Source organism: Vipera berus, assembly GCF_964194415.1.
Source record: "Vipera berus genome assembly, chromosome: 1".
NCBI classification, from domain to species: Eukaryota; Metazoa; Chordata; class Lepidosauria; order Squamata; family Viperidae; genus Vipera; species Vipera berus.
In genome coordinates this window covers 13,068,143-13,094,529 of record NC_138202.1, presented here as the reverse complement: position 1 = coordinate 13,094,529, position 26,387 = coordinate 13,068,143, and the positions used below count along the sequence as shown (strand labels likewise).

General features: G+C 42.0%; 1 protein-coding gene across 5 annotated transcripts; it reads right to left on the bottom strand.

Moving 5' to 3' along the window:
* Positions 1-225: 225 nt before the first annotated feature.
* Positions 226-22,906, bottom strand: JSRP1 (junctional sarcoplasmic reticulum protein 1). 5 transcript variants are annotated; one of them, XM_081345151.1, is made up of 8 exons: positions 22,463-22,491; positions 21,834-21,909; positions 13,024-13,162; positions 10,694-10,740; positions 7,215-7,554; positions 4,820-4,963; positions 2,679-2,758; positions 226-1,834 (listed from the first exon to the last, which is right to left on the bottom strand). In XM_081345151.1, the coding sequence occupies exons 1-8, from the start codon at positions 22,474-22,476 to the stop codon at positions 1,193-1,195; spliced, it is 1,482 nt and encodes a 493-aa protein (XP_081201277.1). In that variant the 5' UTR covers positions 22,477-22,491; the 3' UTR covers positions 226-1,192. The 5 variants fall into 5 exon arrangements, with proteins under 5 accessions (XP_081201277.1, XP_081201279.1, XP_081201278.1 ...); XM_081345153.1 differs by lacking the exons at positions 21,834-21,909; positions 22,463-22,491 and adding an exon at positions 22,812-22,906 and having other exon boundaries at positions 229-1,834; positions 13,024-13,158; XM_081345152.1 differs by lacking the exons at positions 21,834-21,909; positions 22,463-22,491 and adding an exon at positions 22,812-22,896 and having other exon boundaries at positions 229-1,834.
* Between the last annotated feature and the right edge of the window lie 3,481 nt (positions 22,907-26,387).

Here is a 26,387-nt window from a genome sequence, read left to right as displayed (position 1 = left end):
TTGGTGACTCAATGCAATTCATGGCGGTGCAACAGTTGCCTTGTAACTTAAAATGCGTCTTATTTGGTTGATATCACCAGCAACAAATCATCTCAATTCAAGCTTTTTCTTCCCTACTGAAAAATGCAAATTTTCTTGGACAAAATTAGAAATCACATTAGATTTCCTTTTTAGAGCTCAAAAAGTCAAAATAATAGCCCAGGCAACTTGGAATACCAAGGACTGTATTGTGGACTGTACATTCTATTTCTTCCTTATGTTAAAACATGAAAATACTTAAGAAGTTCAGACCTGACATTTATTTCTGAAATTATCATGACTTTTCCACAATCTAGCTGATTACTTGCTACGATTTCTCCGTGGTAACATTTATCGTAGGAAGAATCAGAGCTGATTTAGCTTCACATTGATAGGCTTCATTTTGTGCAACAGAGGGGAAAAAAATCCAGTTTTCCCACAAAATAGGCAAGAAGCAAACTCTGAGGTGCAGTCTTGCTTTTCTCTTGAAAAGTGACCAAAAGAAATTCAGATGTCTATTAATCGAGGTATGGGAGTTGCTAAAAAACATCTAAGGTCCACTCCAGCATGTAGACTCTTTTGGTGGACTTCTGAATGAAGAATTCCAGTTTAAACACACAGCTTTGGTATCAGCTCAAAAAAGAAAAGAAAAGAAAACACACCGTTGTGTACAAGAGAGGCAGTTACAAATCTGTATATAATGAGGGATTGGGCAATAAGCCCACCTCCAAGTCAAGGACTGAGGTCCGTATGAAGGTTTAAGGCTTCCTCTTTGCTATGAAACCAACATTAGCACTTCATTTGGAGATAATTGGGCAGGTAAAGCACAAAATGGAGGAAGGAGGTGCTTTTTTTTAGGTTCTTCAGTGACTCTGAGGGGCCAGCGGAGCAGGTAAGACTGATCTGGCTAAGTGACTCCTATTCCCCTCCTGAGAACTTGGTGTTGCCGGCGCCACCATTATCGGAAGGATAAGGCAAGGCGCAAAAAAAGCATTTCTGCTTCCAACTCCTGGCAAATCTGCCTCTCAACAGGAGTCACCCAGCTTCAGATCTGGGTGTCTTTGTATCCCCACGCTTTCAGGGAAAGGATGTACAGGAGAGAGAGAGAGAGAGAGAGTGAGAGTGAGCAGCATATTGCTTGCCACAGTGACATCAAATCGGCAATCCTTGGATCTCAGTCATGCCTTTTCAATTCCTGGGACTTGTGCCGCCCAAATCTCTGGGCACCGTCCTTGGATGAGGGGAAGAAAGTCTTCTGAATCTGCCAGGGCTTCCTATCCTTCGGGTCCCTCTCATGCTTGAGGTGGCCTTTCCCTTTGCCATGCTCATCCTTGGAGGGCCCCCTTCTTTTACCCAGCGAGGGATGCTCTTCCGTATGCTCCTTCAATGGAGGGACTGTGTCACCATGTTTGTGGCGATGGGTCTTCCTGTCCTCCTGCTGCTTCTCCTTCCCCTTCCTTTCCCAGCGATGTCTCCTGTCCTTCTTCTCTTCTTCCTCCTCCTGAACTTTGCGATCTTTCCGGCTTTTACTCTTGGAAGGTGTTTCTCGTTTGGCTTTCTCCTGGATTTTCCTGAGGCCCCACTTTGGGAGTGGTTCTTCCTCTGTTTCTTCCTCTTCCTCTTTGGTTTCTACTGGTGCTGTCCCTTCTTCTCCATCCTCCCCATCCTCTAAAGGTGCCTCCTCGCCCTCTTTTTCTTCTTCCTCGACTTCTAAATGTTCCTCTTCTACTTCCAGGAGTTCCTCCTCCTCCTCTATTTCAGGAGGTTCATCCATGTCCGACCAATCAAACCACCGTTCGTAAAACCACAGCTCCTCCTAGAAAGGAAAGGAAAGGAAAGATTCAATAGTTTTCATCATAAGTCCTGACCTGAGATAGTTTAACCTTAAGGGTAATACAAACAGGACTGACTCTTCATGTGCTCGTTGAGTCCTCCTGGAGCCATTTTGACCAGCATCTTGTTTCCTACAGTGGCCACCTCAATGTTTTTGGAAAAGCCATAGGCGGGAATCTACGAAAATTTGCCTATTCAAAAAGCATCTGAAAGCGATAGTGAAAAGCAACAACTTGTATTTGGCACTGACACGCTACTGCTGGAACACAGAGGGTTGTGTAAATTCATTGTTACTTCAGTAGCACATGCGGTTGAAGGTGGGCAGGGGAGTGGGCAAAACAGGCCCAAGAGGGAGACCTCGGCATTCTCAGGACTATCTCTGCCTTTGAAGGATACGGGGGGAAAGAAGGAGAGAGAGAGAGAGAGAAATGTTAAGCAAAGACTCCCCATCACAAAACAGCTAATAAAGAACGAACACCCAATTCTCCTGAACCAGGATAATTGGAAATCTCTTAAGCCAGGGGTCACCAACCCCTGGTCCATGAACCAGTAGTGGTCCGTGGCATGCCAGCAACCGGGCCATACAAACAAGCAAAGCCCAATCTGTGGGATGCAGGCAGCACACAAAACCACATAGTTTCCGGTCCGTGGAAAAACTTTTCTCCACATAACTGGTTCCTAGTGCCCAAAAGGTTGGAGACTCTGGTCTTAAGCGATTTCAGTTATATTTAAACCTAAGGTTAAGTTTTTTAAGTTGGTGTTTTTTCACCTTCTGATGAAATGAGTTTTACTGTGGATTCCTTTGCTCTTCCCCACTTTTAACTCACCTGTTCCCCAGGACTGTCTTCTTGTGTGGTCCAGGCACTCAGCTCTGCCTCAAGAACAGCCCCACCATATTCTATTGCCTCTGTAAAGGAAGATGGGATGGTGAACAAGCTCCTATAGCAACATTTTTTCTGCATATATTTCTGTTTTGCTTTTGTCCTGTCTTTATTACTTTTATAAATAAGGCAGCAGACGTATCTCATACTCCTTCCTCCTCTTATTCTTCCCACAATAACAACCCTGTGAGGTGGGGTTGGGCTGAGATAAAATGACGGGCCCAAGATCACCCAGCTGGCTTTCATACCTAAGGCAGGGCTAGAAATCATACTCTCCTGGTCTCTAGTTTGGTGCTTTAACCACTAGGCCAAACTGGCTCCTACATGGTGCTTGAGGTCGAGATGAGGTGAGGAGGGGTATCCCAAAGCTTGAGGAGGGAAGATTCAAAGACACAGTGGCGGTGGGGTAGCCTAAAAATTTTACTTATTAGAATTATAGTTAACCACATTTTATCTTTATTTGCAATACTGTGATCCAGATAAATTCAAAATGTAAGAAATCTTAGAAAAAAGCATTTGTTATTATTTTATTTTTATCTCATCCTTATTATTGTTATAAATAACTCAAGGTGGTGAACATATCCACCACACCTTTCTCCTCCTATTTTTCCCACAACAGCTCTGTGAGGTGAGTTGGGCTGAGAGAGAATGACTGGCCCAAAGTCACACTGTTGGCTTTTATGGCTAAGACGGGACTTGAACACATGGTCTCCTGCTTTTTAGCCTGATAACTTAACCACTAGACCAAGGGTCCTCAAACTTGGCCCTTTTATGACTTGTGGACTTCAATTCTCAGAATTCCTCAGCCAGGCACGCTGGCTGAGGAATTCTGGGAGTTGAAGTCCACAAGTCATAAAAGGGCCAAGTTTGAAGACCCCTGCACTAGACCGAACTGGCTAATAAAATAGTATTTGACATTCCCTCTTCAATATCTCCCCTTCCAAATATTTTTAAAACCCAAAGTTGCTTTCTCATTCTGCTCAAAAGAGTCCCAGATTTTTGATCCCAGTCTTACTGTTTGAATTTCACGATTATCTGGCAGTGAGGAGAATTCAGGGTGCTCAGGTCAGGCTCAGCAAATAGGAACTTGGTGTTCTGCATCTGTCTGGTCCTAAATGCTGAGCTCCACCAGGAGACAAAAACTCAACTGTGCTATCATTACACATTCTCGTCCCAAAGGTGCTTTTTCAAAAGGCAACTGGATTTTCTTGGGGTTTTTCCAGTCACCTTTTGGAAAAACATCTTTGGGACAACCATGACTTGGATAATTGAGAATTTCCATAGACAGTTGTGGGAAGTCAGCCCCCCACCTTCCCAGAGAAGGAAATATTTGGGGGAATATTAAAAAGGCAGAATATTATATTTCCCCAAAGGATCTTAAAAGCAGAAAAGCAGGCCCAGTTTTTCTTTAGCCCCAAGCAGAAACTAAACAGGCCAGCTCTGTAGAAATGCAGATTTGATAATCCCATTCAGAAAGACTGAGGCCCCATTCATGAGCAAATACTAACTGCAGAAGCCCATTCAAGACGGGATCTTTCGAAATCCCTTGGAGCAAGATTTGATAGCTAACAGCAGCAGAGTGATAGGATTAGAACCAGCAACCCCTCACCCAAAAATCCAACATAGGACATAGTCATCAGCCCCAGCCCCAGAGAAGCAGGACATGACCTTTAGGACATAACAGGATTAACTCACCACCATTAGAATACCAGAAGAGCACAGTCAGGCTTGGGTCAAAGTTCGTGCCACAGGAACAGGAAAACTCCAAACCCAAAAGCCCAAGAAGGTATAAAAAACCCCACCACTCCCAGCTCCACATTGTCAGCTGCCCCAGAACTGCCTGCTGTTGCTGTTCTGCTCTTCAATAAAGAACTTTCTTTCCAAACAGCCTCCATTTTGTTTATTCCCGGCTTGGACTGGACCTGAAGATTTTTCTTTCAACACAGTTACACCTTCTCTTTGCCAGCTTAGAAGGTTTCCTTTTAACCTTAAGGTCTGATCTCCAATGGAGGCAGCAGCTAGATGAGGTGTGAAGGTGTGTGCGGGGGCTTTGTTTGATCCAGGAGAAAAGTGCTCTTCTCTCTTACCTTGAACTACCTGACAGCTCACACTGAGGAGAGCCAGGAAAGTTGCCACCAGAACGCATTTGTTCAAAGTCAGAGCTTCCCAAGGCAGCGTGTCTTTAGCAGCTCGGCTTTCTGCTTTTCGCTTCACAGAGACAATCTTTGGTGCTTCAAGCAGAGAAAATGGAGGGCATTAGCACAGCAGATTGGCTCTCCCACCATAAAGTCTTTTGCCACCAACCCCTGTGTGTTTTGAGGGTGATCTTTGCAATAAACCCAGGATAGAAATTCAGGCCAGAGCTATGGAAAGATATATCAATCCCCACAACGGAAGACCCAGTGGAAAAAATAATGGAGCTGGCAGAGGAGGCAAAGTTAACTGTTCTAATTAAAGAAAAGAATGTAGCCAGCTTTGTTTGTTTCTACCTACAGAAGGAAAAAAATATAACTTTAATTTGGAGTTTTGATGATTAGTTTGTTATACAAAATGCTAGTATTTACTAAATATGTTAAGAAAAAAGTTGAGGTTGTGACTTGTATTTAACCGCACTGAAAAAAGGGGAAGTCCCTACTTTTTTCCCTTCTTTTCTCTTTTCCTTGCACTTCTTTACCTTTGCTGTCCCTCCTATTTCTCTGTTATCTTTGTTTTCATTGCTATTTTATATTATAATAAAACTTTTAATAATGATAATAAAAAACCTCAAGCCACCCCCCCCCCCACACACACTTTTTTTCTTTTTCTTTTTGCATGGCCAAGCCATAGCTTGGGAGAAACCCACGTGCAGATTGCAAAGTCAGCCACCTTTGCTACTCTTTGGATCAATTATGAAAAATAACAGAATACAGAATAACAGAGGTATAAGGAACTTGGAGGTTTTCTAGTCCAACCCCCTGCTCAAGCAGGAGACTCTATACGGGGGGATCCTCGACATACGACAATTGTAACCCACCAAAATTTCTGTTGACAAGTGAGGCAGTTGTTAACTGTGTTTTACCCCATTTTACAACCTTTCTTGCCACAATTGTGAAGTGAATCACTGCAGTTGTTAAGTTAGTAACATGGTTGTTAAATGAATCTGGCTTCCCTATTGACTTTGCTTGTTAGAAGGTTGCAAATGGGAATAACATAACCCCGGGACACGACAACCTTCATAAACATGAGTCAGTTGCCAAGTGTACGAATTTTGATCATGTGACCATGGGGATGCTGCAATGGTCATAAATATAAAAAAACGATCAAAAGATATTTTTTAAAAAATGCTGTTGTTGTTATGTATTGGGCTCAATTGTAACACCACGTGGTAAGGTGGAGCTAACGGCTCTCCAGCAACTCAGACTCCCTGTCTCCAGTGCTGCTATTGGCTGCCCGTAGGCAGCAATGGGTTGCTTTAAACCTATTGGCTGCCTCCTAGGGGCCAGGCTATAAATTGCTGCAGGCTGCAGCCCAGTTCTCAGTTCAGATCCTGCAAGCAAATAAACATGACCGTTGCTGAACTCACTTGCCTCGTCTCCATTCCTGCGCAACGAACTCACTACACAACAGTTGTCACTTCAAATGAACACTAAACAAACTGTTGTAAGTCAAGGACTACCCTGTACCATTCTGGACAAATTGCTGCCTAATCTCTTCTTAAACATCTCCAGTGATGGTATGCCGTCCCACTGGCTAATTAGATGAGAGAGAGGGGGAGGATCTTTCTCCCTCTGTGTCCCCCTTATCACGTATCATTTTATAAACCTTCTATCATCAGTATTCATCTTTGTCCCTACAAATCATCTCCTACAAATCAATCTTCCCCAATAAAGCCTCCTGCAAATCTTTAGATTTCAACTCCTAGAATTCCTGCCTGTGATGAAAATTGCTAAGAATTCTGGGACTTTCCCCATGTCTGCAAGTTGTCCAGATCTGGAAAAACTGCTCTAAACCAAAAATGAGATGGAAGTCCTACCATACCCAAAAAAACCCAAACCCAGGATTAAGCATTCTCTTCCTTCCTTGCCTTTGGAATCTCCACAGCAACTCTAACCTGATGCTTTATTGCAGGGGTGTCAAACTCAATTTCATTGAGGGCCGCATCAGCATTGCGGTTGCCCTCAGGGGTCCAGGTGGGTATGGCCAGGGTGGGCATGGCCTACTGGGTGGGTGTGGCTAGAGTGCGTATGGCCTACTGGGTGGGCATGGCCAGCTCTACATCGTTCGCATCAAGGGTGCCTATGGGGGTCTGGGCAGGACTGGGACAGATCTGAGGGTCTCTGGCAGAAGGAGGGTCTCTGGGCCAGGGCCAAGGCAGTGGGGGCCGTTCCCTCACTGTTTCCCAGATGGCTTCGCAGGCCACATGAAACCACTTCGCGGGCCGGATCCGGCCCCTGGGCCTTGTGTTTGACATGTCTGCTTTATTGGCTCAGGGAAACTTCCTACCTGATAGGTGTGGTTTCTCAGCTGTCTTTTCTGCCCGTACTGGCTTCTCCACTTGTGGTGCCTTTTCAACCCTTGGCACTTTCTCTGCCACCTTTTCCAATACTGGTAGTTTTTCTACTCGTTGGGCTCTCTCAACCACCCTTTCAGCCCTCAGAACTTTTTCTGCAACTTGCTCGGCCCGAGGCAGTTTTGCGGCAGCCATTTCAGTCACCAGATGCTTTTCTTTGTCTGTTGATATCTTAGGAAGCCCAGATGTTGGGACTTCGGTCAGGCTATCCACAAATTCATCGAGGTCTTTCTCAACAATGTGGAGCTTGTTTTTCTGTTCTTCCTCTAGACCCTGAAAGACAAAGGTAACGATGATCTTACTAGTTTTGAGTAGCCCTCCCTTAGCCAGTAATTTTTTTTAATAATTTCTCTGATCTCTTTAAAAACATGTCATTTTTTAAAAAATCCCATTTATATCCCGCCCTTCTCCGAAGACCCAGGGCGGCTCACAATTTAAGCACAAACCAATTAGCAATTTTTCCTATTCTTGTTATTTTTTTCCTTTATTTATAAACATATTTGATGGGCCTGTTTCAGCCAAGATTGGAAATCTATCTTCAGTTGTTGTATACCTTTCCACCTTCCTTTGTCTATGTCATAATACTTTGTTCAAAGGCCATTTGGATTTTTTTTTCTATTCTGAATATTTCCATTTTCACAGTCTCTTATCTCTTACCATAGCTCCTCAGACTTTTTCACAAAATAAGTGCTATATCACATATTATCTCATGTTTTGGACAAATCCCTATCAACTCCATCCACTGAACCATAAACTAACCATAGAGTGGCTGGGTTTGCATATCTTACTGAGTCGTAAACTACTAGACCATGGGTAGGCAACCTTGGCTCTGTTATGACTTGTGGACTTCAACTCCCAGAATTCCTGAGCCAGACATGCTGAGGAGAAAGGGAGAGGCTTCCATGCTGAGCCATGGTGGCTCAGGAATTCTGGGAGTTGAAGTCCACGAGTCATAAAAGAGCCAAGGTTGCCTACCCCTGTATCATATTTTGACATGTGGTTGATACTGAATAACTGAATAACAGAAGGGACCTTGGAGGTCTTCTAGTCCACCCCCCTACTCAAGCAAGAGACCCTATACCATTTCAGACAAATGGTAGTCCAATCTCTTCTTAAAACCTCCAGTGATGGAGCACCCACAACTTCTGGAGGCAAGTTGTTCCACTGATTGTTTTCACTGATAGGAAATTTCTCCTTATTTCTAGGTTGGTTCTCTCCTTGATTAGTTTTCATCCACTGCTCCTTGTTCTACCTTCAATTTGTATCTATTCAATTAGAGCCACCCAGCCTTATGGTTGAGAATGCATTTGGACACTTGTATTTCCAAATCGAATCCCACAATCCAATTCAGTACAGGAAAATAATAAGAGATTTACTTTAACGGGTACACAGGATAGCATTTATTAATGCTATGTATTATTATTACAGAACAAAGCAATCTTACATGAGAGACTCAGAGAGAAGGTCAAGCTTTTGTTAAGCATTTTCAAATTCAAGGAGCCAAGGAATAGGTTTTCTTTGTATATTATGGGTTAGACAATAAGTTTCTTTTTATGTGAGTTTGTTCGTGGGTCTGCTTCACTGGAATTCCAATGTCCTTGGCTACTTTTCTGTCTCCGATAAAATTCTTTGCATTGTCAGTTCTCCTCTGTTTTGACTGCCTAGCACAGGGGTTCCCAACCGGGGGTGCGAGATGATATTCCAGAGGGTGCGAAAACTTGAGTTTTCAAAATTATAGTATATATGCATAATTCATTGCCATTATTTCGAACTTCTGTAAGGGGTGCGAGAATATATCATAAGCGTTCTAGGGGTGCAGGGTACAGAAAATGTTGGGAGCCACTGGCCTAGTATGTAAGAATTGAAATGTACGGGGTTGTGACCGCCACCAAATTCAATATTTAAAGTCAGGTCAAGGAAGTTACTACCTGCTCCTGTTACACTGACTGTTGTACTCTGTTAAATTCCTGTCTTTAACTCAACTCTAAATGTTTAACTTTTCTTCATTTTGAAGAAAACTGACATTTGGATCACCAAGTAAAATGCACTAGGACAGCTTACTCTTCGTTACCTAATTTATTATAGCAGTGGGGAAAAAAAACCACATATACATTTGCACCTCATGTGGGAGTTTCATCACTGGAAGCTTTCAAGAAGAGACTAGACTGCCATCTGTCAGAAATGGTGTAGGGCAGGGGTGTCAAACTCAATTTCATTGAGGGCCGCATCAGCATTGCGGTTGCCCTCAGGGGGCCGGGTGGGTGTGGCCAGGGTGGGCATGGCCTACTGGGTAGGCGTGGCTAGAGTGTGTATGGCCTACTGGGTGGGCGTGGCCAGCTCTACATCGTTCGCATCAAGGGTGCCTATGGGGGCCTGGGCAGGAGTGGGACAGATCTGGGGGTCTCTGGCAGAAGGAGGGTCTCTGGGCCAGGGCCAAGGCAGTGGGGGCCGTTCCCTCACTGTTTCCAGAATGGCTTCGCGGGCCGCATGAAACCACTTCGTGGGCCGGATCCGGCCCCCGGGTCTTGTGTTTGACATGTCTGGTGTAGGGTCTCCTGCTTAGGTGTGTATGTGGGGGCGGGTTGGACTAGATGACCTACAAGGTGCCTTCACACTCTGTTATTCTATTCTTCTTCTTTTCTATTCGTGAGGTTTCCTGTCTATTTGAGTTTTAAATAGTGGACCAGTGGTCCTCTTCCAAATTTTTTACGGCAGATACCTTTAGAAAAAGCTTTAGATGGTCATAAAGATACACCCAGTAACATTTTAAACAGAGACAAAGAAGGGCATTTTCAAGATTTCTACAAGCGGTACAAGAAGACAAAGTTGCAAATGACTTGGTCAAACGAGTGCGGCTGGTCAGTACGTGTCCATCATCACTCAGCTCAGCAGGACTGCTTGTCCTCAGCTGGCCTGGAGATTTAGGAGTTCACTTGGCAACAATATTTGGACCAATTGACAATTGTTCCTGTCTTTTTTCAGACCTTTAGGGAGAAAGCTCTGAATCAAATGCAAATGATCAACTTCTGCTGTCCAGGGGTGCAAAAAAACCCAGTCACTCAATAATGAGATGGGTAGCAAATAACTGTAAATAATAAAATAATTATAAATAATAAAAATAATCTGGTAGCTCAGAAATGCTGGGAAGGACACCAGCTAAGTCCCAGGTCTTAGCAAGAGGTAAAATTCTCTTGCCGTCATACTATTTCCCAACTGTTTTATTTGGATCGGCTTAGTTGCCCATCACAAAAATGCTGCAATAATCATTCACTCTGGAGGCAAATATCAGGTGTTGGAAGGAAACATTTCTGGTTCAGATTCTTTAAGACCTGGAGAGATATCTCCAGGCCTAGAGAAAAGACATGTCTTGGGAAGCAACTTTTAAAACATGCCTCAATGGTGGGCTACTTACGTTTGTGCTGCCGTTCACTTCTTTTTGACTTGCAGGTATCTTGGCATCTGTTAAAACACACCCATCCCTGCATTTATTCATGGTTTTCATTTACTGTGTGCATCGTCCTTACAGAACTGATACAGTTCTACAAAGGAATTATTGAGTCTGTCATTTGCACCTCTATAACTGTCTGGTTTGGAAGTGCAACCAAACAAGACAGACACAGACTCCAACGAATAGCTAGAACTGCCGAAAAAACAATTGCTACCAGCCTGCCTTCCATTAAGAACCTGTATACTTCATGAGTCAGGAAAAGGGCTGTGAAAATATCTACACACCCCTGGACATAAACTATTTCAGCTTCTTCCCTCAAGACGACGCTATAGGGCATTGCACACCAGAACAATTAGAAATAAGGACAGTTTTTTCCTCCATCCCCTCACTCTGCTTAACAACTAATTCTTAAAACACTGTCAAACTACTTAGTAAAACTGCATTATAGTACTATGGCACTCCTCATCTTTCCTATTACCTATCATCTTATGTCTATAAGTTTGTTGCTTGTATCTTGCAATTTATATTGTTTTTTAATATCCTAGTATGGTTTATGTTGTTTGCTTAGCTAGTATTTTATGACTATCACTAAGTGTTGCATCTTATGATTTATGATGAAGTGTTGTATTTTATGATTTATGCTGAATGTATTTTCATGTTGTTTATGATCATGACTATCACTATTTCTTGTATGTACACTGAGAGCTTATGCACCGGAGACAAATTCCTTGTATGTCCAACCACACTTGGCCAATAAAGAATTCTATTCTATTCTATTCTATTCTATTCTATTCTATTCTATTCTATTCTATTCTATTCTATTCTATTCTATTCTATTCTATTCTATTCTATTCTATTCTATTCTATTCTATTCTATTCCTATTCCTATTCCTTATTCTATTCTATTCTATTCTATTCCATTCCATTCCATTCCATTCCATTCCATTCCATATTTCACTTTTCCTTTGTGAGCGCAGAGCAAATTTTATTGCTTTCCTTCACGCAAACATGAAGAGGCCATTTTTCATGCCCTTTGAGATCTTAGAACTTAGAATCATAGCATTGGAAGGGACCTTAGAGGTCTTCTAGTCCAACCCCCTGCCCAAGCAGGACACCGTATACCATTCTGGACAAATGGCTGTCCAGTCTCTTCTTTAAAACCTCCAGTGATGGAACGCTCACGATCTCTGAAGGCAAGCCATGCCACTAATGAATTGTTCTCACTGCCAGGAGATGTTTCCTAGGTTGGATCTCTCCTTGATCAATTTCTACCCATTACTTTTTGTTCTGCCCTCAGGTGCTTTGGAAAAGAAGTCGACCCTCTCGTCTCGGTGGCAGCCCCTCCGACAAAGTCAATGGGAGAAGCTGGATTTGCTTAACAACCAGATGATTCACTTAACATCTACGGTGATTCACGTAACAACCATAAAATTGGGCACAAGACACTTAAGAACCACCTTAAGATACATACATGGCTGGAAAAGATGACTAAAATATAGATAGAACTTAAACCAGAACTGTTTCTGTTAGCAATATTAGGGAACTAAGTATGAGAAGGAGAATGAATATCTAATATTGCATGTATTGACAGCAGCAAGAATAGTATTTGCCCAATGTTGGAAAAATGAAAACCTACCAACTAAAGACATTTATAATTAAGAAAATTTTAGAGTGTGCAGAAATGGATAGATTAACCTTAGAGATTAAAGAGAAAGAGGATTCAATTTATTTTAAAACATGGGATAAATTTTATCAATGGTTAGGAAAATGAACTAGCAAGAAATGAATATGATATGTTATTTTGAATATATATTAGTAAGGAGAATGATATGTATTGACCAATTGATAACATTTATGGCTATCGTTTAGCATATACATTATAGCCATTTACTATTATATTAATTAGCGTTAACTGAGCACATGTACCTGGACAATAGTTTGTTTGCTAAAGCTTGAAAATGTTATTGGGGGGCAACCCCAATGTTGTTCCCAACCCTGTCCCTACCCCTACCCCAATCCCGATCCCAACCCCACCATGAACCTTAATCCCTATCCTGGTTCTACCCTTTCCCCAAACTTATAAAATTCAATAAAAACTTTTATTAAAAAAAAACCACCTTGTTTAGCAACAGAAATTCTGATCCCAAATTGTGGTTCTAAGTCAAGGGCTACCACTGTCTGAAAAATCTGCCGGGCCCTGTTCTAACTAAATACATTTGAGAAGTAAAGTTTTCTTTAGCAGGCATGATCAAACAACAACAGAAACCTCAAATTACATGTGAACTCAGTCCTACCTTTTTTATGGTCTTCTTTCAGATGATTCTGAATGCCTTCCTTCTGGGTGAGAAGCTCTTTCACAAAATCTGGGCGTTCTTCACTTTGTTCCAACTGCTCACTAGGACCTGTGGCCATATCACCCCTTTGGTATTCTGGCTAAGCAGATGGAAAAATAACACTCAGGCCTTTTAGTACTGTTGAGATCTATTTAGTTGCTATTTTAAGGCCAACTCTACATAGTTTTGTGCATTTAAAAAAATAATAATCCAGAGATGAGGTACAGCCATAAATTGGGTGGCTTGAACACTTCAATTTTTCCTACTATCCAGGGGAAGCTAACAGCAACACAACATTGATGGTTGAGACTTTGGGAATGGAGATGGGTGTGTCCACCAGCTCTAGATGGTGCTGAGTGCTAGCTAATCATCAAATGTGATTGAGTGCTGAGTGCTCTCTACATGTCATGGAGATGTGTATGCTTCGTTAGGTGTCTCTTTCCTTGACTGTGTCAGCAATGACACAGTTCAGAAGCAAAAGGGCACTGTGCCAATATCACAGAAATTACGGGAGAAAACCCCACAGTGGTATGACTATGTTCTACAAGCAGCATCCCACACCGTAACCTACATTGCCTTCCACTTTAATATAGATGGCAAGCACCTGCGTGGAAGCCAAAGCAAAGATGTCAAGAGATAATAAATGTGGACATGAAAAATTGGATCCAGATGCTAAGTTTGAACATGCAAGATGGTGCTTATTGGCCTGGACCTGAGGGAAAACACTAGGAGGAAGAGGAGGAGGAGGAGGAGGAGGAGGAGGAGGAGGAGGAGGATGGGAATGGAAAGTCTACCATAGATGAGGGAACTGCATAAATGGGAAACAGAAGCAAGATGGCTTGTTGTTGTTGTTGTTAGTTGCAAAGTCGTATCCGACCCATCACGCCCCCTTGGACAACGTTCCTCCAGGCCTTCCTGTCCTCTACCATCTTCTGGAGTCCATTTAAGCTCAACAAGATGGCTAGATTTTATTTATTTATTGAATTCAATTTACATAGCTAATCTAATTAGCTGAAGTCTTGAATGGGAGATAAAAGTCAGAAATATCATTGCTTGGGTAGAAATAGACCAAAGCAAGTTGGTTTTTGAGCAGACATTATTTTCCAACATGCTGCTGTCCACTTTTGCAAGCTCTCTATAGAGATTCTCAGTCACCCAGGTCATGGTTGTCCCAAAGGTACTTTTTCAAGAGGCAACTGGACTTTCTTGTTTTTCTCTGAAGATGTTTTGCTTCTCATCCAAGCACCGAAGAAGCTTCTTGGATGAGAAGCGAAACGTCTTCAAAGAAAAACAAGAAAGTCCAGTTGCCTCTTGAAAAAGCCCCTTTGGGACATTTTTGCAAGTTCCCACGTTATTTTTTTAAAGGAACAGTAAATAAACTTTGGGCCTTGACCTTTTCCTTTTTCTCCCATTTCTTTATGTCTTTATTCAAAAGCTAGAATTCCCTTGGAAAAGAACAGAAAAGCTTTGGAGAAGAACTTTCTCAAGTTTTTAAATAGCAATTGAGCTTCCCTCACTAGACATGCTTCATTCACACTTGGATACATAAAACCTAAGCATCTCCTGCACAGTCATCCTTAAAGCCTCCACACAGTTTTCTAAGAATAGGGATATGAAATCTAGTATGCTGGCCCTCTTCCAGTCTGGGAAATGCCATTCTGATTTGGCGATCTATCAAAACATTAATCAGCCAAGCAGAGTTTAGTAAAGATGAGGCTGGTTTTTCAACATTTAAGCTATCCGACATAAGTGAATCTGAATGGCTCTTCAAAATATTTTTTTTTAAAAATCCCGCCTTTATTATTTTGTATAAATAACTCAAGGTGGTGAACATACCTAATATACTAACCCCCTCCCCCTTCCTATTTTACCCACAACAACCATCCTGTGAGGTGGGTTGGGCTGAGAGAGAGAGTGATTGGCCCAAAGTCATCCAGCCGGCTTTCGTGCCTAAGGCGGGACTAGAACTCATTGTCTTCTCTCGATTGGTCCAAAAGTACTCAGCCAGCTTTCATGCCTGAGACGGGACAAGAACTTGGTTTCCTGGTAATTGGCTCATAGTCACCCAGCGAGTTTTCACGCCTTCAGGTGCAGACTAGAATTCACAATCTCCTGGTGCCTCAATCACTAGACCAAGCTAGTTTTCCATTATTATTAGTTTTTGTACTTTGCTCAAGACTAGAAAATAAGTTCTGAACTTGCAACTACAACAGGATAGACTGTGACTATTGTGTAGTGGGTTCTGGAGAGCAGGAAGGACGCCGAGACGATGAGTACAGCATGGCAGATCTTTATTAGGTGGAAGTGACTGTACTGGGGAATAGGGGTTACCTGCCCTCCTTTTATACCTGGCCAGGTGAGCAGCCGGCCAATTGGTTTGAACCTCTGTTTCCCACCAAAACTGGGTTCCCGCCAAAACAGTTACAGTTCAACGCCCCCTGGTGGTGACTGCTATGTAAGTGTGTATGTGTTCTCTTCACCTGGATACATAACAGTGACCCAAGTTCTCAAAAGGACCCCACCCCAGGACCATGTCACTCTCATTTGCTAAGGCCCTGCCATCCAACTGCAAATATCCCTGGGTTCTAAAAAAATGCATCTGGGAAGGTTATAGTATAAAAACCATACATTAAAACTTTGGGTAAGCTGAGGAACCACGTTCCTTAGTTAAAGACTAATTTAGTCCTGCAGTTTTTTAAAAAAAACATAAACACGGAAGCCTGGCCATGATTGTCCATACAATGTAAATATACCAGCATGTACTCCATGCTAAATCAGAGTCTATCCAGGGGAACTGAGGCATGTATTTCTCTAGTCCCAACAGCTGAAAGAAAATTCCACTTTCCCTACACATTCAAACTAGACATGCATTTCACTCTTCTCTATTAAGGAATTTATGCCTCTTTGCATGAGTTCAGAGAATGCAAACTTTACAGATACAGCTGAGTTTCTGTAACAAGGACTGGCAATTTTCTTTTAATCACTCAGAACCCCAGAGCCACAAATAAATTACTATATCTACCTCCCATCTACAAGATGATTAGAAGTAAATCATTAATGCAACTTGCACTTTGGAGAGCTGGAAATTTTGCTGCATTTGTGCATTCACTAGAAATGACCTTAACTCACCAAAATAGAAAACTGAGAGAAACATTTTTCATTACAGGTAGTCCTTGACTTACAACCATTTGTTTAGAGACCATTCAAAGTTACAACAGCACTGTAAAAAGTGACTTTCGACCAGTCCTCATACTTACAACTGTCACAGCATCCCCGTGCTCATGTGGTTAAAATTTGGACGCTTGGCAACTGGCATATATTTACAATGGTTGCAGCAGGCTGAAGTCACGTGATCACCATTTGCAACCTTCTCTGCTGGCTTCCGACAAGCAAAGTCAATGGGGGAAATCTGTATTTGCTTAATGACCATGTGATTCACTTAACAACAAAAGCAGTTGCATTAACAACCGTGTCAAAAAAGTTGTAAAATTGGGCATGACACACTTAAAGGTAAGACCAATTACATTAGAGCTGTTGGATTTAAGTATTAGAGTCTAATTTACAAGCCCAGAGATTATCTGCAATACTGCACTTTAACCACTGTGGCACAGTAATAATAATAATAATAATAATAATAATAATAATAATAATAATAATAATAATAATAATAATAATAATAATAATAATAATAATAATGAAGAAGAAGAAGAAGAAGAAGAAGAAGAAGAAGAAGAAGAAGAAGAAGAAGAAGAAGAAGAAGAAGAAGAAGAAGAAGAAGAAGAAGAAGAAGAAGAAGAAGAAGAAAGTTGGAAGGGACCTTGGAGGTCATCTAGTCCAACCTCCTACTCAGGCAGGAAACCCTATACCATTTCATGCAAATGGCTGTCGGTCTCCTCTTAAAAACTTCCAGTGTTGGAGCATTCACCACTTCTGGAGGCAGGTTGTTCCACTGGTTAATTGTTCTAACTGTCAGGAAGTTTCTCCTTAGTTCTAGGTTGCTTCTCTCCTTGACTAGTTTCCATCCGTTTCTTCTTGTCCTGCTTTCAGGTGCTTTGGTCCAGTACTGCAGGCAAACTCTGCCCACAGTTCAATGCTTCTTTAAAATAAGGATCCAGATTGTTGGGGGTAATATGCAAATCATGCTTACATTGTAAACTGCCCATAGTAAATGGGACTCTCCTTATATATATAGGGATGTATATAAGACTATATACGTCCACCTAATGAGAAGGAAGGACTCACTGGAGAAGAGCCTAACGCTGGGAAAGATCGAGGGCAATAGAAGAAGGGGACGACAGAGAATGAGGTGGCTGGACGGAGTCACTGAAGCAGTAGGTGTGAGCCTAAATGGACTCCAGAAGATGGTAGAGGACAGGAAGGCCTGGAGGAACGTTGTCCATGGGGTCGCGTTGAGTCGGACACGACTTAGCAACTAACAACAAATATAAGACTAAATGCTTGCTATGCTAGTGTTAGGAAAGAGCTGTTGCGTTTCTGTGATTAGAATATCTCTGATCATATCTGCCATATCTGATGCAAAGACTACAGAATTACACTGGGTGGAAAGAGACAAGGTCAGAACACTAGAAAATACAGAGCTGCAATAATGCACCTATTCTGTATATTGGTAATTCTGCTCTGTTTCTGTATTAGGAATGAGAATTGCTCCCGTTGTGGAGACTTGGAATAACTTGCCCTTAAGGCAAGCATTTGGAAAATAGCACAGGTAGAACACAAATCCAATAGAAATATTGGCAGGGAGAAAGGAAAGGAACAGCAGGATGTGTGAATGTTTAACCATCTTGACCAAACACTGTGGGTAAATGTTTAACTGCGTTAAGCTTTACGCTAATTATTTGAAAACTAGACCAGAAATAGAGCTATTGCAATGAAAAACAACGTTTAGCACGTCTCGACATATTTGCAAACATCAAATAGGTAACTAAATCATGTTGTTTTCTTGATCAAGCTTCTAGGATCTTTCTGGGTTTCAGGTTTTCCAATGCATATCAAGGGTAGAAGAAGTAATAATAATAATAATAATAATAGAAATAATAATAATAATAATAGAAATAATAATAATAATAATAGAAATAATAATAATAATAATAATAATAATAATAATAGAAATAATAATAATAATAATAATAATAATAGAAATAATAATAATAATAATAATAATAATAGAAATAATAATAATAATAATAATAATAATAATAATAGAAATAATAATAATAATAATAATAATAATAATAATAATAATAATAATAATAATAATAATAATAATAATAATAATAATAATTTAATTTCTATACCGCCCTTCTCCCGAAGGACTCAGGGCGGTGTACAGGGCAATACAATAAAATATAATATATAAAAGTTAAAAAAATATTAAATATTATAGCCCAATTCAATAAGTTAATACAATAACATTAAAATACCCCTAAACCCATCAGACCAGGCCGGCTTGTTCAAATAAATATGTTTTTAGGTCACGTCGGAAGGAGCGAAGGTCGGGAGCCATCCGGAGCTCCACCGGTAAACGGTTCCAAAGGTCTGGCGTGCCCACAGAGAACGCCCTCCTCCTGGGGGCTGCCAGTCGACACTCTTTGACCGACGGCACCCTAAGGAGGCCCTCTCTGTGGGAGCGCACTGGAGGTAGGGAAGTTGATGCCGGCCGCAGGTGCCCCCTTAAGTAATCCGGACCCATGCCATTTAGGGCTTTATAGGTCATAACCAGCACCTTGAATCTTACCCGGAGGACAACCGGAAGCCAATGCAGCTCGCGGAGTAGAGGTGTTACATGGGAGTATCGGGAAACCCCCACCACCACTTGCGCGGCCGCATTCTGCACCAGCTGGAGCCTCCGAGTAGTCCTCAAGGGCAGCCCCATGTAGAGAGCGTTGCAGTAGTCCAAACGGGAGGTCACGAGTGCATGAGTGACTGTGCGCAAGGCATCCTGGTCCAGATACGGCCGCAACTGGCGCACCAGGCGAACCTGGGCGAAGGCCCCCCCTTAGGGGCAGTGGTGGGATTCAGCCGGTTTGCAGCACTTCGGCAGAACCGGTAGCTAATTTTTTTGTTGCCCAGACAAAGAATGGACGTCCGGAAGCAGCATCCACACAGAGAACCGGTTGTTCACATATTTGAATCCCACCACTGAGTAGGGGTTATGATCCCGCAGGTATTTTTTAAAATTAAAATGTAATTTGTTTAATTTTTTACTGGGCTCAGGTACATCTCCAGCTGGTGATGAGGAAGATGCAGAAGGAGAGAAGTTGGAATTGAGAAAAAGAAAGGGGAGGAAGCAATTTCTGCATGCAGATAGTTAGTGGTTGTGTGAGAAATCCTTAATAAATTGTACACAGAGCTGTAGTTTTGTCCCAAAAGGCAGACTTGATGTGCAGAAAGTCCCACATTTTTTTTCTAGTGAAAGGAAGTATCAGAGTTGAAAACAATATCAGAAAGCAGCTGTCAGCTAGCCAGTTGTTGATAAGCTGCTTCAGCATAAGATATCTTTTTAGTTTTGGGGATAACTCACAGATAGTGGTATAGCACATGTTTTGCCTGCAGACAATCGCAAAATGAGTCAGAAAGGTTTTCCCTAAAGAATCTGCTGCTAAGAAGAGACACAACTGAGCTTGCACACTAGTCTTCCTTCCTTCCTTCCTTCCTTCCTTCCTTCCTTCCTTCCTTCCTTCCTTCCTTCCTTCCTCCCTCCCTCCCTCCCTCCCTCCCTCTTTCTTTCTTTCTTTCTTTCTTTCTTTCTTTCTTTCTTTCTTTCTTTCTTTCTTTCTTTCTTTCCTCCTTCCTCCCTCCCTCTCTTTCTTTCTTTCTTTCTTTCTTTCTTTCTTTCTTTCTTTCTTTCTTTCTTTCTTTCTTTCTTTCTTTCTTTCTTTCTTTCTCTTTCCTCTCTAATTAACCACTGGAAGTCAGAAAAGCTGGTCTACTGCACATTACCCCAAATATAACTGTTTTACACCAATCAGTGGTCTGCCCAGCTCTTTTGTGATTCTCTGCAGTTTTCTAGAGTATCCAGGAAAAATCATTTCTGTTCTACTACCTGAGGTCCTTCTAAACTAGAAACTCAACTTACAGAAGTAACAAAAATACAAATTAAATTAAATTTCAATTTAATTTGAAAAATAAGTCAACCCTCCCACATCCACATATTTTGTAAAAGCCAATGTGAGTGTACTGGTTACGGAGATGGCCCAGGTTTTAGTCCTGAGTCATGAAAACTGGCTTGCTGACTTTGGTACAGTTACTCTTTCTCAGCTCTAAATTCTGAAGTCAAAAAGCATCTGCCCATCAATCCACCCTGGATAAGAATGATAGATCATAGTCTATAAACTTCAGTGAAGAGGCTTCATCCTATAGTAAATTGATATAACTATCTACATTTATTTGTCACATATCTACATATATACATTTTCCAGTCTTTTTAATTAACATTTATCTGCTTTATTTGGGTGTCATTTTTTTTAAAAAAAAGAATGTTTGGGCACTTCTACAAACTTTACAAGCTTCTAATCTGCTGCAATATCTTTGAAACACTTTCCAAGCCATTCTGAAAATTTTGATTGAAAGGTGGGATATACATCCTTCAAATTAATTAGCATTAAATTAACAAAATAGATAACTTTTCTCTCCTCCATTCCAGAGACTGTGTTGAGGGGAAAAATACATAAAAAAATACATTATGTAGTTACCGAAACAAAACGCAGGATTCGGCAAATGTTCTAAATAAAAACTTAAAGCAAAACATCTTTTTTTTTAAAGCAAGATGGTGCTTTATACATGCCCAGGCAAGAACTTTTCAAACCTCTAACATGGGGTAGTTTCAGAATGAAGAAACAGCTAAGAAAATACCTCCGTTCTTTTGATTGAAAGGCTTTCAGATCAGTGGTGGGATTCAGCCAGTTCACACCAGTTCGGCAGAACCGGTAGCTAATTTTTTGTTGCCCAGGCCCAGAATGGACTTCCGGAAGTGGCATCCACACAGAGAACCGGTTGTTCACATATTTGAATCCCACCACTGTTTCAGAGGAGACTTCTAGCAGACCATAATGCATTTCATGCCACTTACTATAACCACAGACACCCCAAGTTAGTGAGTGTATGACTGCAGAAGCAGACAGAATGAAGTATCACGGAGAAGAAAGAGAGTGAGTTTCAGGTTTGACAGAGGTTTCTCTTGGATCTGGGTGAGCTTATCGACTATCAGCACAGAGCAATGCTTTGAGGATTCCTAGGGACAAGATCTAATTGCTTGTTAACACTTCGATAATGCCCTGGAATGGTGATTTGTTGGCAGCGTCTTCTGTGAGAAATTAGTAATTAGGTCCTCTTTGAAGGATTAGGACGGGAAATTGGGGAGAGGGAAGTCCAAGCTCACCTCACCAGGACATTTGTCTTACAGAGTAGAAGACAAAGAAGAAGGTCCATGTCTAACCATCCTTGTGGTTCTTAACTGGAGCCGACCAATCAGTGATGAGCACTGATTGAGTCCTGCTGATCCTCTCCTCAACTAAGGTCCTTCTCACACATGCTGTCTAAGACAAGGGTCTTCAAATTTGTCCCTTTTATGACTTGTGGACTTCAACTCCCAGAATTCCTCAGCCAGCGTGCCTGAGTCCACAAGTCATAAAAGGGCCAGGTTTGAAGACCCCTGGTCTAAGGGGTCTAAGACCTGCCCACCATCTAAGAATTGCAATGCATGTACAGCTACATACTGCTATACCGTCAGCACAATGACTCAATTCAAATACATATCTCAGCTGCTGGGGAACTCTATGAAGTTCAGTTTCTGGGAACAGGAATGTCACACCGCCACAGATGAGAATCCTACAGGGTGGACAAGAGGAGTTTGGAAATTAACAGAGGGACCTCTTTTCAAATCAGTTGAAACCAGCTTTATATGGCAGCTTTGTCAGAGAGAGGCTCTCTTTGCAGGGACATTTCTGTCCACCAGAGCTACAATCGGTTGTAATTTACACTTAGTTAGCAGCTATGTGAGCCTAGAAAAAAAAGATGCTGCTTTGACTCAAAAAGTGAGGCTCTGCAGGCACTTCATCTATGCAACAAATTGCTTTCAGGGGATTTGCACAGTCCTTTTGGACAATGGATCTCTATAGAAAGATATACAGCATCCCAGCAAGGCTCCCTGCTACACACAAGTCCATGCACCTTCCAAAATAACAATAGCCTTTGCTACTAAATAAGAATAAAATACCACTGCGCTTTCTATAAATCCATTAACTGGCTTGCAAACAGGCAGGTTCCCCCCCTTACCCCGACATCCCCTCCTGAACTTTCCACCTGCTGTTCATTTTTATTTAGCAAGGGAAAGCCCACTTAACACCTATGGTTAGTGTATTTCAATAATAAAAGAAAATACCTTTCCACCTTCATTGCTGTATTTTAATTTCTTGCATAAACCAGCAAAGGGCAGCTCCCAGGGAGCTGAAGTGGGGCTTTTCAGCGGCTGCTGCTGACTCAACATCAAAGAGTCGTCCAAAAATAGTTTCCTTTCCTATCCAGGCAAAACCATGCAAGGCAGCCGAATTGGACTACAGCCGAACATGGCTCCGTCAGCCCCGGGGACCGCAGAACCCAGCATGCAGACCCACACGGTTATCAGCAGTGGGTGGCTCTGAATTTTTGTTAAAACCCACATGCATCGGTAGATGTACCCTTTTAAAGCCGGGACCCCAAATATTAGATGCAGATGCTCGTCCACCACATACCAGGCTTCAAATCACACCGTCTGGTCTTCAACTTGTCGCCTGGATTAGTTGCCTTCTCCTTCTCCCTTTTCAATCTATACAGCTGTAATATACAGCAACAGGTGTTGGACCCTTTCCGAAGAAAACTTAGCCAATCAAGGAGACGCTGCTGCTCTTTCTTTCGTATAAGACAAGGAGGTTGTTTTGCCCTGGGGGGGATAATGACAGAAGGCAGAAATAATTAAGCACAAGGCAGGGCCAATGCTTCTTAATGGCGACAGTCTCAGGAATAATAGAATAACAGGCTTGGAAAGGGACCTTGGAGGACTTCTAGTCCAACCCCCTGCTCAGGCAGGAAACCCTATATAGGTAGTCCTCAACTTATGACCACAATTGAACCCAAAACGTCTGTTGCTAAGTGAGGCATTTGTTAAGTGAGTTTTGTTCCATTTTATGATTTTGCTTGCCATCGTTGTGTGGGAAGTCAGCCCCCAGAGAAGGAAATATTAAAAGGGTAGAAAAATATATTTCCTCAAAGGATCTTAAAGAGGCAGAAAAGCATGCCCAGATTTTCTTAATAGCCCCAGGTCTCCCTACCCCAAACAGAAACCAGCTCTATGGAAATAAACCACCAGGAAGGTTGGAGCTAGAAGCTTAAGAAGACAAAGACACCTAAAATCTACCTACACACCCAAACTCTAAGAGTCATCAGCCCCAGCCCCAGGGAAAGAGGATATGACCTTTGGGACATAATAGGATTAACTCATCACCATCAGAATACCAGAAAGGCACACTGAGACTCAGGTCAAATTTCATGCCACAGGAACAACTCCAAACAAAAGGTTCCAGAGGGTATAAAAACCCACTCCCTACATGTGCTCAGCCCTTCTCTTTTCTACCAGAGCCATCTTGCTGTCTGGCTCTCCTCTTCAATAAACTACAACCTTCTTCCTAAAGCAGTTGCCATGTTTATTCCCAGCTTGGACTGAACCACGATGAAGACTTTTCTTGCAGTTCTTAAGTTAGTAACATAGTTGTTAAGTGAATCTGGCTTCCCCATTGACTTTGCTTGTTAGAAGTTTGCAAAAGGGGATCACATGACACCAAAACTCTGCAACCGTCATAAATGTGAGTCAGTTGCCAAGCGTCTGAATTTTGATCACGTGACCGTAGGGATGCTGTAATAGTCATAAGTGTGAGAAATGATGATAAGTCACATTTTTCCTTGCTGTTGTAACTTCAGTCACTACAACGGTCATAAGTTGACTATTTGTCCTTTCAGACAAACAGTTGTTCAAGGTTTTGCTTCAGAATTACAGTCACAACATTCAAAAGGGGAAAGTGTATTTATTTTTTTATTGCTGTATTTTTACTCTCAGGGAAGGAGGAAGGGGCCCTTGCAAAAGGTTTTAGCTATCTCCATAGTCATGAAAGCTAAAATAAAAAATAATATTTTGATCTAAGTAAAGCAGGTGAATCCAAGGCACTGTGGCTTGTAAACCATGTTTTCTTTAAAAGCAACATTAAAACTCAGAGAGATCCAGAGGCTGGTTTCAAAATGATCTTCTGGATGTAAATAGCAATATTCTACCCAAAGTGAAATGGCTTTTTGTTAGTTAGTCCAAGGAAGAGGAAAAAGGGACCTAATTCTGAAGAGAACAAACAGACCACTAGTATTCAGGTAAAACCTATCATGTCTTTGATAGTGATGTGAATTGGTGAGTAATGGGTATGCTTATTGTAAGGTACGGTAGTTTACCTGCCTGCTGAGAAGGTTATGGATATTCCACACTGGTAGGAAGCAGTCACCATCTCTACTAATGCGAACGAAAGTAGTTGTAGGATCTTGAAAGATGGAGGAGGATTGCTGGAGAGAGAATGTTAAACGTCTACACCAGGGGTCTTCAAACCTGGCCCTTTTATGACTTGTGGACTTCAACTCCCAGAATTCTGGGAGTTGAAGTCCACAAGTCATAAAAGGGCCAAGTTTGAAGACCCCCCTGTTCTACACTTTCTAAAAGTTCCACACTTTCTAAACCATGAAGCAGAAAACGCCATCTCAGCCACTGAGTCCAATTCCCTGCCCTGTGTTGGAGTCCATATTAAAGCATTCATGACAGAAGGCTGTTTGAACATGTCCCCTTCTAGGCAACCGGCTCCACTGTCAAACTGCTTTTGCTGTTAGGAAGTTCTTCAAATGGAATTTACTCCTGTTTTATACTGTGTTCTGTACCCTGCATGGCAGAGAAGGGCTCATACATTTCATTAGGACATCTCATGGATATTTAAAGCAGCTATCATGTTCCCCCTCAGGTTCTCCTTCTCAGGGCCGAGCATACCCAGCAATGTTGATCTCTTCCCACAGGACATGGTTTGGGGTTCTTGCGCTTCTACGAACCTGTTCTGGTTTGACCACACCTTCTGAAATTGTGGAGCCCAGAACCTGATGCAACCTTTGAGGAAGAATCTAACCAGACCAGAATAAAGCAGAACTATTTGTTCCCAATATTCAAAAATGATGTATTTTTGCTGAAGTACCCTGAAAATATTAATAAAGGAGAATATTTGTAGCTCAGGGTTGACACGAGGGGTCCTTGGTGCTCTCTAAGCTTTCTTGCTTTCTTGCAGACGTTTCATTACCCAAACTAGGTAACTAACATCATCAGTGCTAGCACTAGCACTAGTGCTGATGATATTACCTAGTTTGGGTAATGAAACGTCTGCAAGCAAGCAAGCAAGCTCAGAGAGCACCAAGGATCCTTCACCCTGAAAATATGTTGGACTTGTTGAGATCCTTTTCATAAATGCTGTTGTTGAACAAACTAAGAGTTCAACTTACACGCATAAAAACCACTTTGGTCTAGTCGCAGGGATAGGCAACCTTGGCTCTTTTATGACTCGTGGACTTCAACTCCCAGAATTCTTGAGCCAGCCATGCTGGCTCAGGAATTCTGGGAGTTGAAGACCACGAGTCATAAAAGAGCCAAGTTTGCCTACCCCTGGTCTAGTGGTTAACACACCAGCCTAGAAACCAGAAGACTGTGAGTTCCAGTTGTGCTTTGGGCATGAAAACTGGCTAGGTGATTTTGCCAATCACCCGGAGATTGTGAGTTCTAGTCCTGACTCAGGCGTGAAAGCTGGCTAGGTGATTTTGCCAATCACCCGGAGATTGTGAGTTCTAGTCCTGCCTCAGGCATGAAAGCCAACTGAGTCAGTCTCTCTCTCTCTCTCAATCAACCCACCTCACAAGGTGGTTGTTGTGGAAAAACATGAGGGGTGACATGATAGCAGTGTTCCAATATCTTAGGGGCTGCCACAAAGAAGAGGGAGTCAAGCTATTCTCCAAAGCACCTGAAAGCAGGACAAGAAGCAATGGGTGGAAACTAGTCAAAGAGAGAAGCAACCTAGAACTAAGGAGAAACTTCCTGACAGTTAGAACAATTAACCAGTGGAACAACCTGCCTCCAGAGGTGGTGAATGCTCCAACACTGGAGGTTTTTAAGAAGAGACTGGACAGCCATTTGCCTGAAATGGTATAAGGTTTCCTGCCTGAGCAGGGGGTTGGACTAGATGACCTCCAAGGTCCCTTCCAAATTA